Raw genomic sequence first — 17,645 nt, forward strand, 5'->3', positions numbered from 1 at the left:
GCCGAGTTCGATGCGTCTCAAGTTTCAATACAAGCCTCAGAGTGCGGTAGGTAATACAGTCGGTTTGTAAGTCACTTAGCGCCTGAATAAATTATTCCCCTTCTTCCCATTCCACAAATTCAGGTCAGCCCCAACACAAAACGCGAGGGCTCTGCACATCTTCACTGCATTGCTGGAGCTCAGTTTTCCATACTGATTTTAAAGCCATCAGTAGAGCACTTGAAAGTCTCAATGGGGTTTGGCGCATTCGTCCGTTACCACTAAACACACCGAAAGTGGAAAGCACAGCGCTCAGTAGGAAGCTGCACCGATTTCTCCAGGGTTTAACTGTCGGACAGTTTCGTGGTGAGCATCATGGCATTGCTGTCAGCGGCTTCTCGGGGGGAATTTTTGTCATACGCACAGTACCGAACTTTGAGGATGGAGCCCGGAAAGTTTCTCTGCAGGTAGAGGAATGAAATGAGCTCTAAAGGCTTGTGGAAACTTGAAAAAAAACTGAGAAGCGGAGATTCCCTCTGTGGGTAACGTTTGCGGGGTGGGGAGTAGGAGTTTGGAGGACAGCAGCTATGATCAGAATTGGTCAACTAATTTTGAGGCCGTAAGTACATGAAGGAAAGCAGGCTGTCATTTAGGTAATTAAAGAGAAAGCAGAAAATGATATGAAAGAGTTAACAAGGGGGGGGAAAACTATGGCGTGAGTATTGTATTTCGCTGCAATTAACTCGTGGCAGTGGACAGACGGATGAACTCCCACCCCTTAGCTGACCCCACGCAGGAAAAATGCCGGTGCAGCGCTCAGCCATGAGAACTTGGCAAGCGTGTTCCAAACCGCACACGACCAAGTGGCCCACTCGTGTCTCTGGCAGTTGGTGTCACGTGTCCCGGAGAACCATCATAAATTAAAGACTAAATGTGTTGGACGGTGTGTTAAATAGGCGAGAAAGATACAGCAAAGGTATCACCTTTATTCACTTATTTGACCTTTTAGTTAAAAAAATAAGTTCAAATTGTGATAATGGAACACACTTTGCCCAATACTCAAAGATAAAACCAGTTTAAATGCTAAAACGCCAGTCCCGTTACGCGCGGCTGCTGCCAACAGCCCATGCAGACACCTGATCTTCTTATAAGCTTTTGTCAGAACAAACAGCTCCTGAGTGGGGAAGAGTTGTTTTGCCCATCTTACGGGTGACAGCTCTCCGATCTCAACACCGCAGGAGGCAGTTCTTGGTTACAACACTAATTGGGAACTTCCTATAAACATTATTTCTCTCCCTCTACACGGCAAGAAGTCTAGAACAAAAACAATAAACTCACCAAAAAAATGACTGCTCGGCTGTGTCATACTCTATAAATACTTCTGAGCCACCATAAAAAAAAGGTAAGAAAAATAGTTCCTATGTCGTAACAATTACACACTTCAGATTCTTAAAAAACAAGCTAGTATTTAATCTGAGCTCTCAGCCATAAAAATAGTTTTGTTAATCTTGGCATAATTCGATGCTTTATTTCAAGATAAAATATATTCCCGCATAGTCACATCTTTTTGCCACTTGAGAGGTTTTCAAACACTCACAGAACCACAGGAAAAAAAAAAAAAATTAGGTAACTTTCCATTGTAGCTGACGGGTTGATGATCTTCTGTTCTCAAAATTAATTCTACGTTGGAAACTTCTTCACCCACTGCATAAAATTAAAGATATTAAAGATTTTTATTAAAATGCGGGAACATTTCCTCTAAAATACATGAAGCAATCACGTATATGTCAACTGACTATCTAAATTTTCACACTGCAGACAATGAAAACGTAAAAATATAAGGAGAAGAATGATAAACACAGCACTTCACAGAAAGCCAACAGTCTCAGGGACACCACTGCAGTGTTATGAAATAAAATCTTTCCAGTTTGTTTTGCGAAAAGGAGTGATTTTTGTGCCCTGGGCCAGCTACTGAGTCACAGTTTACAAGCAGTGGCACATGCTACGGCGTCCAAAACTGAGTGTATCCTTTTACTCATTGCTGTCCTTCCTCGCTCTTCAGCTCTCCCCCACCCAATCTCTCTAAAGAAAAACAACCGACTGACGAAAATGGCTAAATGGCTGTCAGCTAGTTAAGAAACTGGCCTAATGTTTATCAGTGCACCTGCCCTCTAATGATTTCAAAGCAATTTAAGAAAACCACAAGGCCAACCAAAATCAATTCAATCGCTTCTCTATATGAAATTGCACAAATGTTTAGTTATTTCTGGACCTGCTATCAAATCTGCAAAAGCTGCTTTGGATTTAACGGATCGCAGTGATTTGGTGCCTTTTAATAAACGAAGAAAATAGGAATTATGCAGCAGCCAGCGACTCGCACAGTCACTAATTCTTGTCATGGATCTGTAGTGAATTGTGGGTACATTTGTTCCACCAGTTCTTTCTCACTTGAAGCAAATGAGATTATTTCTGTAGGCTAAGCATACGCTTACCGCTTTGCTGTATCAGCATGGTGCTCAGCAATTTTGGGGATTTGCTCCTGAAACTTTTTTTTAACATCAGTAGTTTCAGGATGCAAGTCACAGCGCTGGCTTCGATCTGTAAAACCACCAGCTTCTTTTACCTTACGACTCTTTTTAGGAAAAGAAGAGCTCTCTACACAGGAGCATTACAGCAGAGGAAGGTAACGGCATTCCAGCTACTCAGCATCCATTTCCGATGAGAGCCCCATTAGCGTGCACGATGCAGCCCCAGCTTATTTTGAAAGACGACTTAGTGTCTCCATACCGAATGCCGAAACAGCAGAACATGAGGCTGCGACAAACCAGCACCGCTCCCCAGGGGCACAGAGGGTTTAGCTCCACGGGGGAGAAGCCGTTCAGGGACTGCTGTTTGAATACACCGAGAGAGAAGTAGCAAGCACCAGCTCCCCACTGGAGCTGGAGTTGGTCAGTATGAGAAATCCAGTGCCACACAGCTTCACACTCCAGCTTGCTGTGTAATAACAGACACGTGCTTGGGTTGTGTTAGCACTGGAAGATTTTGGGGTTTGTCAATTTTCCCCCACATTATTGCTAGTTCTTTTTCAGTTTCACGTAGCGTTCGGTATTTTAACCATATCTGTTTACTCTTTTGTCTTCAGACCCAGACAACATGGTGCCTATTGCAAGCATCCAATTCACATTTGTAGAACAAATAATCAGAGAGTGAGAAATTTCCTGATTCAAAAAGAAAAAACAATCTGCTATGGGCAAGGCTGCTTTTTTATATTCTGAAGCAGCTCTATTCAATACATCCTACTTTTGGAGCTCTGAGCCCAGGAACAATATGCTACAACAGCCCTTGGCCGTGGCACTGAAAAAACACTTCCCAATCTCTTATTCAACAGTGTTCATATCCTTGATCCTGTTATCTGGAACACACAGAAGGACTTTAATGACAATAAGCGGTGTGCAGGTACTTGGGAGTGAAGCTGAGAAATCTGACTGCCCAGAGGATGAGGAACATGCTTGAGAAAAGTTTAATTATTTGACTAGAGAAATTACTTGCTGCCTTAACATCTGTTTGCTGTTACAGTATTTGCAACAGTTCTATTGGTAATGCATTCTGAGCAGTGCACTTAGAATCCTGTGCCAGGCTCATCTCAGAAGTCCGTAACTTGTATTAATATTGCAGAAGCATCTACAAAGAGGGAAACAAAAAACCCAAACAACCCAAAAATATAAAATCGAGTTGAAAACACCTTCATACTCACAGAACGTCATAGAGAAAAGAGTGGAAGCGTAGCATCTCTTTCTTCTGCAGCAGATAACTGGGTTTTGTGAAGAGCTTCTGCAAGTTCTCCTGTCTACATTGTAATGCAAAAACACTACGTGGAAATCAAAGAACTCAGATACTAAAGATTACAGAGCTGCCAGGTTCAAACTGGCGAGCAGCAGGGATATGCTTTTTAATTCCCTCTTCTCCTCCCTGCCCCAAGCAGGGCACAGAATCCAACAGGTACAAATACTGATTAAATTCTAAGGGTTATATTTGATACATGTTATGTTTTAAAGCGCAGTTTAAAACAGCCTCAGGTAAACCTGGGTTTAAGCACAGATTAGTTGGCCTGCATAGATTAACCAAAACACGCCTGACAAGTTTTTGCCCAGAACCGCTCTGAAAGTAGATCAAAGTTCTACAGATGTGGTTCAGAAGCTACTCCTGTCAGTAAACACGAGCCTGCTTTATTTTCTATCCACTAAAGCAACCGTTCTGAATGAGAAGCCAGTTTCCAAGCTCAAAAATGCAGTATCAGGTTATAAAGCAGAGTCATGCTCGCTACTAAAGGACGGCCGGTTTAGCTGAGCTGTGACGTGCCAACCAGTAAGCAGGAGCCAGACAGCTGATGGGGCTGGGCAAGAGCCACAAGCAACCACTGTTCTGTAGAGAGCTTTTCAGGAATCCCTCCTACAAGACAGTCTTTGCAAAAGACTACACTGCTGCTGTCTTTTACGCTGAATGAAATCCTGCAGATGAACTTCTGAACAAAATATCCTTTCAGTTTATGCAAATGCTGGCACACAACCTTTATACTTTGTCCGTCAGTCCCAACACAGCTAAGGTTTCATGGCTCTGAATGTTATCAAAATTGCTTTGTCTGTTACTCACAGTAACATTGTTCTGGTCGAGTTCATCTAAGGATATAAGGAGCACAACAACTTTTTTAGAGAGGTAATACCTTTCAGGTGAAAGCTGAGGTTTCAGCATGCAGCCTTCTCATTACGAGTCTGCTTTAACACCAAAAGCCTAAACTCTCCCTTTGTGATACGTATCAGCACAAGTTTGCTCATTTCTAGTGATGAGTGGTACAATCTCCTTGTCAAACAAGGTAGAAATTCTTAGGGATATTTATGAAAACAAACAAGTGACCCCTTCTCCAATTACTCCCATTGCCCACACACTCAAGGTAGAAACTCCCTATCAGCATTCATGCTCATAAAATAAATTGCTGTGACAGCTACATACAGATTATTTGCTTTGACTATTGAGTATGTTCTCTGACCCTGCAATGAAGAAACTAAAACCATTAACCCACAAAACCTCTTAAAGTGATTTAAGCTGAGAGTCTGGTCTAAATTCATATACAAAGCTATTCTATATATCACTTATTTCCTATACTGTCCTCCTTTCCAGAAATATACCTCACGTAATAAACCAGTTCTGAATGTAAGTCGTGCTTGTGTTCACTTTTTTCTAGACCTCCTACAGCTTGCTCCAAAATGACTTCTTCCTTCCATCTGTTTAGACACATGCAAAAGTCAAATCCTGTCACGACCTTGAGGAGCCATAAAGAATCCTATAAAAAATTCAAGTACTTCCCGCTAAGGTATGCGGGAATTTTCTCTTTGGCAAAGCGTGAGAAGAATACTGTTTCTAACGTCACAGCACAAGTCAAGCATGAGGGAAAGGATGTTACCAATCACTCTTCCCGGTCACCTAAATCTAGTCATAGGGGAGTAGTATATACCGTATTAATGCTGCTGCTGTTCGGACTGCAGCGGGGGCTCGCGTGGAGGAGAGTGCTAAGCTCCAGATCAGCAACCATCTGTCGAGACTCGGCCAACGCATGCTGCAGCTTACTTATGGGGGAACTAGTGCCCTGGAGGAGACAGAAAGTGAGCCAAAGTTATGAAATTATCTTTTTGGAATAGGTCAAAGGATTATAACATACCAAGAATCATCACTTTCATTTTGAAATGTCTCAGTTCAAAATACTACTACATAACACCGCTCCAGAATCTGTCTAAGTGCTGATGTTTCTAATAAACATGGTGGTCTTTCCCAGTGTCAGCTTTTTAACAGATCTTCACATGCACACATATGTAGCACACACAACAGCGGTACTTCAGTGATAAAGGGAAGAATGAAAAAAGGCACGACAAAGAGGGAAAACCAGGCAGAACAAGAAAGAAAGTGTCCAATGGCTTCCAATAATCGTGTCCAAGCATACTCAGATATTGTGCTTTACTAGAATTAACATATACCAGCCAGCATCCATTATACTAAAGTCTTTTTAACTCAAACCTATGCTGCTCAAGACAGATTGAGACAACATGGAATTATTTCAAAAAAATAATCTACCACCTTTGCTTTAAACCTCCTGTCTCATCATTCAAGTTCCTAGTTCTTCCATGCCAGCAGACATTCGCTTTCCTACCATCAGTCACAACTGCCCTTAAAACAAACGAAGTACATTCTGCAATAAAATACTGACTTGGTCCGTGGTGGCATTGCAGCATCTATTTGTTGGCTTAGTCATTGAAAGGTCATTGATCTCCAGGGGGAAGTCTTCATCAGAGAATTTCTCGCATCTTTGAGGCCTTTCTCCTTTCTGGGTGGATGCCAAACAGGGAGAATCCAAGTGAAAAGAATTCAGATCCACATTTTCTTCACTATTAAAAAAAAAAAAAAGACATTGCCAGAAACAGCATCACCATTCTTTTTAAACTTTCAAAGGTAAATCATGGAACAACAAAAATAATTATGGGCCCTGAGCCAAGAAAACCACCAAGCACGTGAGATTACTCTGTACCTCAGAGTGGTTCCTGTGTTTAACAGCTTCATTAGATCAATTTCATCCTCCGAGGACAACAGTTTGACATTTAACCAGTTTCAAGAACAGCTACATTACCATGTGCTTGAGTATCTATTTAACCTTGTAAAGAGCACACAAACAGCAATATCTCATTCCTCCCAATACTCTGGTACTCTTTCTTCTCTCATACCCTACTCCCTTTTTTTTTTTTTAATCAACCGTCAGGCAAATTAATATTTGTAAGTGTACTTTTCAAGGGAATTTCACAGTCTTTTAAAGTCATCATCTCACTTCAGAGATCACAGAAGAGCTTTCCCAAAGAGGCTTTACTTTACTGTTTGCTGCTGTATTTAAAAATAAATAAAGTGCTGTTCAGGCAAACTGTGATTAAACCCAAAACTCAGTTGCCTGACTACCATGTCAGTGTGGAGTTGAAGCATATGATCTATTGGTATACAACTTCCCCTAGGTTTTAAAGCAAAACGAAAATATTAATTTATCACTGGGTATTTAGGAATATCTGAAAGGCAATTTAAATGACAGTTAAAGCAACAAATCATACCCTGCACATTATTACTGACCAAACACCGACTTACAGCCATCCCACGCTTGTCCTAATACAAAAGGTCTTTAGCCCTTAATATGCATGTCAAATGATTTAAAGTTTTCTTTTATCCCTTTCCTACAGTAAAATTTAACTTTATTATAGCCTACCCTATAGAAAAACAGTTCTCAATTTCAATTACTTAAATCACAATTTTATCAAAATGTACCAAATCCCTCCCGCAGCTCCAGCACCAAGTAATCACAAATTAAGACTAGAAATAATAAAAGCTGTAGCACGTTTGAAATTATATTGGTCATCTACTCGAGCCATACAGGAACCCAGCAGCACCCTAAGCCCTCTGTCCCCCTGTGCTGTGTTTTTGCACAGCCCCGAGCGCTCTCTGCACCTTGTACAAAGACGCACCCCGGTTTCTGCCAGCAGTTTCAAGCTACGCAGTGTTCATTTTCAACTGCTAATTTCCAATTCATACAGTTTTTTTAAAAGTAAATAAAATAGCAACCATATACCCACAACAAAACATTTCTGTATCCATCACACTTCTGAACAAAACAGAAGCACAGTGCTAGCGCTGCCTGGATTGGGTAAATAATTAAAAAACACATATATTTTAAAGAAAATACTATCTTCAAACTTACAACATGTCATTAAATATTCTTCAGATACAATACATTCCCTACCTGGCAAGCCTGTTACAAAAAGGTTTATTTTTAAATGACATTCAAGCTAAGAAAAAGCCCTTGTGAGAGATGCCAGCTCAGAAGTGTCTGCTGCGTCTCATTTCACTTCCATTGTAGAACATTGGGACACAATAGACTTTCTTTTCAGAGAGAAAAGCTCATGTTTGTGAGCTTCTGACAAGGAGAGGCTCTGGAGAGATGTGAGGGAACAAGCTGTAGCAGCCTAGAACAGGGGATGTGAGGAGATGCAACGAGCACAGCCAGTTGTGAAGAACACACAGGTTGGGAGGGAAGGGGGGAACCAAACAGTTTGATTTTGAGGCAGGGAGACTCAAAGGCTCGAGGAACGGTGGCTTAGTCCAGCAGGAGCACACTGAGCAAGTAACTGCTGACGCTCCATCTTTAAAACCAGAACTGAGATAAAAATCCAAAGGCAGCAAATGTTGGTCCAACATAAATGAAGTCACTAAGTCAGAGCACACAGAAACGATTCCTGCACTACGGTATTTCACAACCACTCTTGCAGTTGGATAAGGTATTTGACTGCGTTAATAGTCTTCTTGTTGGCTGTTCCAGAATTCAAGAACTCATGTCAAAAATATTTGCTGGGCTAACAGGGAGGTGCCAGCACCCTTCCCTACGCACAAAATACATCATCAGCACTACAAAGCCAGCAATGGAAAACTGGAGGATCCAGATTCAAGTTCCAGGAGGAACATCGTGTTTGGTCTCTGCCATTAATGCCTTAACAAGAAGCCCACACCGAGGACTGCAATACTACTGCCTTCCTCCCATTTATGGGGTGAGAATTTGTTCAGTGGCACATCAGAGTCAGCAGAGGCTGGAGAGCTGACAGTCTGGGATTTGCACTGAGTCAAGCCAGCCCCAATTAGCAGGGCTCCTAGGACCAAATGTGGGCATCAGGAAAACTTGATAGCTCAGCAGCAAATCCCAAACGGGTAGAGCAGCCCTCCCTTACTGGAGGACGTCTGCTCTATCTGTATTGCCTGGGTTGAATTTGTTCCTTCTCCCCTAAAATCCCCTTAAGGACAAGACAAAAACTGAAAGCAGTTTTCATGATTCAGCCTCAAAAGAGATTTGGAGGGATGGCAGTGTGTCATTTGTGCTGCTGTGGGAGTAGATAAGAAGGTTCAGGGTAGATGTGAGGGGAGTGGAGTCTTTTTAATGATTTATGGACAGTGGAAACTAGAGAGAGTCCATACACAGTGTGAAGCTCAGCTAAGCTGTGTGGGAATGTGCCGGGACAGCATTCTTATTCAATGGCTGCCCATTCACCTGCTTTCTGAACAGGTCTGTCTCACTGCAGTAACAATTTCTATAATATTTTTTTCGTTTAAAGGCAACACAGAATGAAAGCATCCGTACATCAGATATTTCCATTCCATAACCTTAATTTGTTTGGACATGGGGCAGACTCACGGGCTAAAATTCTTAGCAAGTTTAAACAGCTGTTCATTTACTGTACTTGTCAACCTACCAGCTGAAAAGCTACTCCCCCTTCTCTTCTCTGTCTAAAAGGCAGCTATGAAACCTCTGTAAAACTTCAGAAATCCTTCTAAAATAAGGCTGGTAAGTCAGTCAATTTTTGGAAAGGAAATAGAGGAACCAACACAACAAATCCACAGAAAGTCACAGCTCTGGATGCCCTTGCTTGTGCAGGCATAAAACTACTTCTATAAATGCGAAGCAGCATTTATATCTCAGACACCTTCCAATACCACTAAGACACCCAAGCATTTTTCCAACACTTCTCAGCATTAGAAACCTCATTCTGCTCATTCCCAACCATATGTCCTTTTTCCTCCCCCAATGTAAATACAGGGATAGAGTCCCATGAACAAAACCACACTGGAGAGCAGACAGATTGCTGTCCTTTAAATCTTGCCATCTCATTTTCTTGCCCTGAGTGAGGAAAGCAGCCTGTGCGGAAGAGCCGTGTCCTACATTCTTGCCCAGCCACTGCGTGATTTCTCAACAGAAATAACACAGCCACTAAAGCATCACACAAAATCTAAGTTTGTTTCTTGCCTTACAGTAACATCACTGTAGAAGTCCAACTCTGGTCAGAACATATTTTACCCACCAGATTTACAACAAACATCTGGGATTTTAAAAAATTGTAAGATTTTTTAAATCTGTGTTTTTCTCAATTAATTTATTTGGCAAGTTATGTAGTGTTGTAGCTTCTCCTATCCATGCAGCTCTTGGGGATAAGAGATGCAAAAAAATAAATGCATAAAAATAGAATCATGATACCTTACAGCTATTTTAACTTATTTAAATTTACTACTTTTCAAATAGGTAGACTAATTTTAAAACAGCAGTTACTTTACAGATCACTTAAGATAATATAAGTTATTGAAAGCTTGTACACCCAAGTTTCTACATAACTCCAGCTTGTACCTATCTATTTCTTAAATGTAACAAGCACATAACCTTTTTGAGCTGACACATTTCGTCTCTTGTGCAGTCTTGGGATAGCTGCAATCTTTTCCATGCCATATACTTCCATCTCCTTTCATGGGTTTGAAAATCTTCAACCATTCTGGATCTGATATTGGCTCCCACCATGCATCTTTTTTTACGATGAAGTTGTTACTACTACAGGAATCAGATTCAGACGTGTGAATTGCAGCAGAAGTCTCTCTGCTTTTTTCGCCAAACAGAATTCCAGTTCTGTCTTCCCAGGTTTTATTTTCATTATCAGTTTTGTCAGATGTGACGGTGTTCTGGATCAAAGTACTTGGCAAATCTACACGAGAACTGACATTAAGCCAATGCTCACATTCAGGTAAAGATGACTCAAAGGTTTGTTGGTCTCTGCTTTCCACTCCATTCTCAGAAATTGCGCTGTTTCTCAATGGCCTTGTGTTGTTTGCCTCACAAAATACTTTGCTGCCTAGCTCATCAGGGCTTGATGCAACATCCTGCCTTTCTTCTTCTTCCGTAAGGACAGCCAAGACTTTCACAACTTTTTGACACCGGTTTAAGTACGCTGAGGTAGTTTCCTCCAAGTCTGATGCATTCATTAACAGTCTTTTATCTACTTCACACATCTCAGAGGTGATTTTTACCCTACTTTTTGGAACTTGTGCAGTTCCACACTCCTCGCATATCTCGTGAGTGCCCTCAGTCCTAACTGCGTCTGTCTCGCTGTTACTTTCAGGGGCAGAGAATGCCATACCTATGCTACAATAGCACGATAAAGAAAACAGTCAGAAATACTGCATTTAAAGAGCATACATAACTGTACTCAAGATTAAAGCTATACATTAACCAGAGGCTCTAGCCATGGTTCTGCAGTAGTTCATACACCAACAGGCAGCTGTATCCTGCCAAGACCCGACAGAATTCTCCCTAGATGCGACTGTTACTTTCCAAAATCAGTCTGAGAGTTCCCTCTGTTTTATATAGCATGGTGATTCTGTCTGAACCTCCAGGGTGTGCACCAATTTCCTAATCTGAAAGCAAAATAAACTTGATTTTTAAACAAAAGCAGTAGCAGGTCAGATTAACACCTCTACCACTGGACTATTCCATTTTTTAAAAATTCATTAACTGTCTGGCCTGCATACAGTGCTTTATGGTGTGACTGATACGCATGGTGCTTCCTGACCAAGTAAAAAAAAGTTGTATCTGACAACTTCACTGGATGTTTGTGGTTGAGTCCAGCAAAGCCATCTTGACACAGCACACATCTCTTTTAGGATGTTGGTTATGGCTGAACAGTGAAGTCTCCCTCTGAGAATAAACCACTAAAAAAAAAAAAAAATAAATTATTTTACCTCCTTTCATGTGCCACCTTTTCATGCTTTTGCCTTAATTCCTGAGAGCTCTCCAAATTGACATGAAGAAATTGCAAGTCACGCTGCTGTTTTATGTAGATCTGTTTAAAGATAGTAATGCGCATTACTGAATGTCTGGAGTGCAGGAACATTGTCATCAGGTCCTAACACACTGCCTGTCTTCCAAAAATATCCTCAAAATATTTTTATAAACCAATACCTGTAGTCAAACTATTGTCAAACCTTCCAAATCTAAGGGGCCATCTCTGGATGTACCCAGGCAAATAATGTTTTGTAGCAATAAACAGTATTTCTATTAGACGACTACAGTGGTCTTCTAAAATGGAACCACACTGAACCATAAATACAATGTCATTAATGTTATTTAATACATGTTGCTACTACGTTGTTCAAAGTTATGCAGAATTACAGGTCACGGACTGATGATCACGGATTTTGACTTTCACCGCAGGGGACTTTTTGTAAAGCTAATGTAGAAGATAACACACTGATCAATTATTTGCAATAAAGAAAACTGAACATGCCTTAAGAAGCTCAAATGAGTGCAGGTGAAAACTCTGGTTTTAAGACTCTGTTGAAAACCAGATCTTCTAGTACACCATGCCCCTTTACCCTGCGTGAGTTCACCTTGGGCAGGCGTGCGAGGCAGCCCACCCCACTGCCACTGCCTTTCACGTGACTTCTGGAGCCCAGCACTCCCTGGCTGTGCACACCTACTGCCAAACTGTTATCTCAACGGGCTGTCCTCACTTTACTGCTATGAGGGTGGTGTTTACTCATTGCAGGACTGAGTAAATACAATTATACAAAAAAGGCTAAAAGCACATGTAAATACAAGGATTTGTACCATGGGTTTTTAATATTAACAACAAAAACCCCCAACGTTCTATCAGGATCCCAGCCAGGCAGAAACAGCAAATTTGATTTTTTTTTTCTTAATTAAGAACAGTTAGATCTAACTTTTTTATACAGTTCCATGCATATCTGATGTTACTGAAAAACACCTTCATAATCTCAGAGGAGAAACAGAATTAGAGCTGTACCTGTCGCAAACTTGATAGTTCTGTATCAGTCCGTGCTTGTTTAGACTTGGCAAACTGAAGAAGTTGATCCTTTCTCTTTGCTTTCTCAACTGTTTCAAAACATACAATTTTTTAATTACTTAAAGTGAATAGACACAAAGCAAGTACATTTGTTAATGTGTATGCAGCTGTAGAAACCAAAGGAATTTCTGTTTCCCCTCCAAATAAAAACAGCACAAAACCAGTAAGACAACTAAACAGCTCAAGTATTTTCCTTGGACTTTTCACCAGCAACTAGCTTTATTTTACTAGCAGTGATAACCTGCTTCATTGGCTGATTTATTTTACTTTTTCATGTTAACATTCTTCTACAGAAAGGATATTAAGTAATTAATTCTAATTCATGCCTTGTGCAGTGAAGTGCTGGGAAATACTTCCCATTACTATGGTTTTTAAAATAACGAAACATGGGACTGATATTTGGCAAAAGGTAATGGCAGATAAAAAGTCATAGGCAAGTAAATCATCTCACAGCAGAGGACATCTTTGGTCACCCAATCTTTCAAGGTATATTGCTTGTCTGTAAGAACACTGCAGCAACAATCATCCCACTTTTCCTATCCACTGCAGTACAGAAGTTTCTCTCTACCCAAAACCAAAGTGAAGCTATCAACAGATAGCAAGTTGCAGTTTACTGTTCCTGCAGAAACCCTAGATACTGCTTTCACAGAATAATGATGCACAAAGGCATACACCTTTATTAAACTGCAAGAAAGGTATGTAAGAAGCTGCCTCCTTCACAGATATTAGTGAACTGTTGCTGTTTAGAAGTCTCTACGCTGTTGAAAGTAAGTAAAGGCATGAAACGTCAACTGCCCACACTTACCAATAAGTGCAAGCTCATTCCTCAAGCAGCCATTTTCTTGTCTGAGGTGAATGATTTCTTCCTGCTGCTTATTATTTTCCTTCACCTTTTCACAGAGGTAATCTTTAAAACAAAATGCAGTATTTCCCAGAATGAAAAGGACTCACACTGGTCTGCACTGAATTAGGTGCCCAGTACAAACATTTACCTTTCAGCTTACGTGTTTCAAGTATTAGTTCTCTCAGTCTCAGTTTAAGGTTTTGCTTTTCTTCATTGAGACTGAATTCCTCTGTCTTTGCTGCACGCAATGCACTTTCCAGCTTTCTGAATTTAGATGTGAACTCAGTAATGTGATCAGTTGTCTCAAGTATAACCTCGTCCTGAAATATGAAATAGAATGTGTTCTTGATTATTGTTTTATCTTCATGTATGGATTTTGACAAAACAGTACATCTCATTGCACTCATTATAGCTACTTCACAGATTTTCTTGAGGAAAAAAACCCAAAATCAGAGCCAGGAAACAAGCTTGTTTATGAAAACAAACCAGTTTATTGTTTGTTGACCACTTCTCCCTTCTCAAACAAGCCTAAGAATTAAACAGCAGTAAGATCAACAGTGACTACAGTCACCAACAACTGCACTGCAGTTTGACCACGTTTACTGCCTGATGAGACGACAGATGTTACCTTCAGCTTAAGCATAGTAAGAAGCTCCTGTTCTCTCGCTTGCAGCTGGCCTGTTTTAGCAGACAGTTCCAAAACTGAGCAGTGGAGACTTCGATTTTTCTCCTAGTGAACAGAAATAAGACTGACAGATACTGCTTCAGCGATTCAAAGTTACCATTTTTCCATAAATGTGTGAACAACTTTATTTAAACATTATGAATGGCAATGTGGGATTCTGAGCAAGCTGTGATCTGGAGAAGAGCGAACTGGAGTAAAAATTTTCCCCCAGTTCATTACAACTAAACTTGCTTGCAATCAAGGGTCTTAATAACCTGCATGTCTTACGTCAAGCCGATTACACCAATGAAAATGCAGAATGCTGCTTTACTGCATTGCATACAGGGGGGAAAAATTATCCCAACAAATACATCATTGCCAAATCACTTTAGAAAATATCTACAACCCTTGAATACCAATTATTTTCATATCCTTAAACCATTTTCAGAATGTTACAGTTCATCATAGTAATCAAAGTGGTAAGTAAAACTTTCTGGAACTTCCCAACCAAGTACCAGGACTGTTCTAGGGGTCAGCACTGCCTTTTGCAGTCACCATGCCTGACGTTTTTGGAGGCAAGTTGGTTCTAAGCAGTGTTCCCCACAACTAAGCAAACAAACAGCAAATTCCAAATACTAACTTAGGAAAGCTTTTTTGCCCTTTTTTTTCCCCCAACGAATCAGAGCTATACCTTAATCTAACATTACTGTACCAAAAGACAAATGCAACTCAAGAGCCTTAATTTGAAATATTTATTCACTAGTGAGACTCACAAATGCCACTGGCATTCTGTACTTGCATGGACTGCAAAATCAGACCATCACACTCAACTCCTACCTCCAGAGCCTGACAGTGAACAGTTGCATCTGTTACTTTTTGAGACAGCTCTTTAAACTTCTGTTGCGTATATTCAAATGTCGCCCTACTGTCATTCTGCTGAGATTCTAAGAACTTTAACCTTTTGGTCAGGGATTTTATAATTTCATTTCTCTTGTTCAGCTCATCTGAAAAGAAGGGAGACAAAAGTACCTGTGAGAAAACAGCTCAGATACTTGTAATGCAATTTTTTAAATCTCAGAAATAACTTAATCCAGTGTTTAATCCAGTGTTTTAAAATCATGTGATTCAGAAATGGATTCCCTAGCTACCCATGTCAGATGGAATATGAACTCTGTGGTGACCTCTGTACCATGGCTGTCAAACAAGACCGTTCAGAGCTGCCAGGTGATGCGGATGAGGTCAGAGCTGTGCAGCAGAACCTCAGGGCACAGGGCTCTGCAGAACACCAGCATGTTTGCAAATTGTTCTCTTCCCCCAGATTTATTTAAGCAGATTTTTTTTTTCCAAGACTCCACAGAAGCAATTTACATATTCAAACGAGAAAGAGACATCTGATTATCATATTCCCTTCAAGATCAGATCACTTTAGCACCATTGTGGAAGTTTTGATCTCAGAAAGACAACCAAATTTAAGGCTGAAGGGTAGGCAATAGTTCCTTACAGGTGCAAAACTGTTATTGAGGGGTTTAAGCACCTGAACATACTTATTCTTTATGCACCCAATACTTACTGTTTAATAAGTTGCATCGTTCTGCTAAGGTCAGCCTTTTTTGCCGGTCATCTTCCCAAGCTAGAAGCTCTTTCTGATGCACTGCAACCATGTCATTGAGTTCCTTATCCCGATCTTTCAGTTCTGCAATTAAAAGCTGGAGTTCTTGCCTCTGTTTCTGAATGGTGCTGTTCTCAAGGCTTGGGCTAAGTTTCTATAAAAGGTAACACATGGAACGCATTTCAACATAAAGAAGCAGCGACGAATTCTCTGATAATAAACTCGAGGCTTGTGGTACCACCTGAGGTCCTTGAACTGAAGGGGTTGGTGGTACAATGAGTACTTTCGTGTTAAAAATAGAGTACTGCGATTGTTAACTGCACTTTCATTTTTTACCTGGGGCGAAGCAGAACACGGCAGCGATGAATTCATAGGGGAGTGGGGACCAGAGCCCTCCCAGGCATTAGTGGCTACTGGTAAATAATTATGGCTGTGACCTTCCGCATGCAGGCAGCCTCTGATTTAAGCACTACATGGTTTCCCGCCGAGACCGCTGCTGACCCGGCAATCCTGCAGGAACGACAAATGCAGGCCGCTGGGAGCCGACTGAGGTGGGGGAGCGGCCCTGCGGCCCCCCCACGGCCGCCGACACCTGAGGAGGGCCCTGAGGTACCACTGGCTCGAGCGAGCGGCCCCCCCCCCAAGCCCCGACCGCTCCTGGGGTAGGCCTGCGGGTGCCCCGCGGGCTCCCGCACGGCGGGGGCCGCCACCACCGCCTCAGGGGCCTCTCCCCCCCGCCCCCGCCTCAGGGGCCGCCTCCACCACCGCTCAGGGGCCTTCGCCCCCCGCTCGTTACCCCTCGCCCCCCGCCAAACCCACCGGCGCCCTCGCCCTGACGTCAGGGCGCCGCCCCGCCCCCGCCAGCCGTTGAGTCGGCAGAAGCTCCGCCCCCCGCAGCAGCGGACGGGCTGAGAGTTCGAGTCCCGCGCCCGGCTGAGGCCGCGCTCCGCCGGCGGGGCTGGAGCTGTCTGGAAAAACGTGATAGTTAATAATGTTGTTCATACAGCGAGCAAGAACCACACTGGATGTTACAGGATGGCGGTAACGACCCTGCTCAGCTTTTAAATGGAACAACTACAGCGACACAGTTATCTCATTAGATACGCCATTCTCAACTAAACCCATCAGTTTATAAACAAAAAACACAGAAAAAGAGAACTTTACCGGTAGAGGACAGGGCGTGCAATGCGTCACCCCCTTGAGTTTGACCTCCTCTGGGTTCTACATGACAGGAGGAGGTCAGTTGCAGGACTCTGCCGCCAGGGAGCACTGAAGGTTATTAAATGGAGCGGGAAGAGCCAAAGCACCGAATCGACGGAGTTTGTGGAAACAATCAGCCGTCCCTCTGAAGTTGTGTTAATTACTACCACTCTTGAAGTAGCAGTGTGCTAAAAGCACAAAGCCACTAAAATTGCCTCACCCTTGAAGACCAGCTGGGGTCAAGTGTTCGTTTGGAATTATGAAAACAAGCTAAACGTTTCATGTTCCTCAGTGTTTCTACTTAATAAAATAAATAGGTCAGCTGGAAAGGACCTACAACCATCACCCAGTCCAACTGCCTGACTGCTTCAAGATGCATTTTCCTTTAATTGTTAGCAAACCTTTAGTATATTTGTCCCATTCTGATTTCCAAGATTTTATGCAGGTAAATGAGAAGTTTGAGTTTCTGTACATTAGCCACATGCCTTACTGAAGTTCAGCAGACATAACAGCAAATGAAAAATAAACTTTTAATGACTTAAATTATTATTATCCTGTAAGAATGTTATAGGAAAGTAGCTGTAAAGAAAACAGAAA

At 41.8% G+C, this 17,645-nt stretch overlaps 1 protein-coding gene across 1 annotated transcript; it reads right to left on the minus strand.

The window, feature by feature from the left end:
- Positions 1-1,473: 1,473 nt before the first annotated feature.
- On the minus strand, positions 1,474-16,467 carry CCDC62 (coiled-coil domain containing 62). The gene is made up of 13 exons (XM_082491674.1): positions 16,185-16,467; positions 15,810-16,002; positions 15,077-15,243; positions 14,204-14,305; positions 13,724-13,895; positions 13,537-13,638; positions 12,672-12,760; positions 11,608-11,708; positions 10,259-11,011; positions 6,236-6,413; positions 5,489-5,620; positions 3,734-3,826; positions 1,474-1,683 (listed from the first exon to the last, which is right to left on the minus strand). Exons 1-12 carry the CDS (start codon positions 16,218-16,220, stop codon positions 3,740-3,742), a joined length of 2,112 nt encoding a protein of 703 aa, XP_082347800.1. The 5' UTR covers positions 16,221-16,467; the 3' UTR covers positions 1,474-1,683; positions 3,734-3,739.
- Positions 16,468-17,645: the final 1,178 nt, after the last annotated feature.

Source organism: Vanellus vanellus (assembly GCF_965231255.1).
Source record: "Vanellus vanellus genome assembly, chromosome: 16".
NCBI lineage: Eukaryota > Metazoa > Chordata > Aves > Charadriiformes > Charadriidae > Vanellus > Vanellus vanellus.

Coding starts and splice junctions, on each gene's coding strand:
- CCDC62 (XM_082491674.1), bottom strand. CDS start 16,220: ATGAATTCATCGCTGCCGTGTTCTGCTTCGCCCCAG. Junction 14,306..15,076: donor TTCACTGTCAGGCTCTGGAG/GTAGGAGTTGAG, acceptor TCTGTTCACTAG/GAGAAAAATCGAAGTCTCCA. Junction 5,621..6,235: donor GCAATGCCACCACGGACCAA/GTCAGTATTTTA, acceptor TGTCTCCTCCAG/GGCACTAGTTCCCCCATAAG.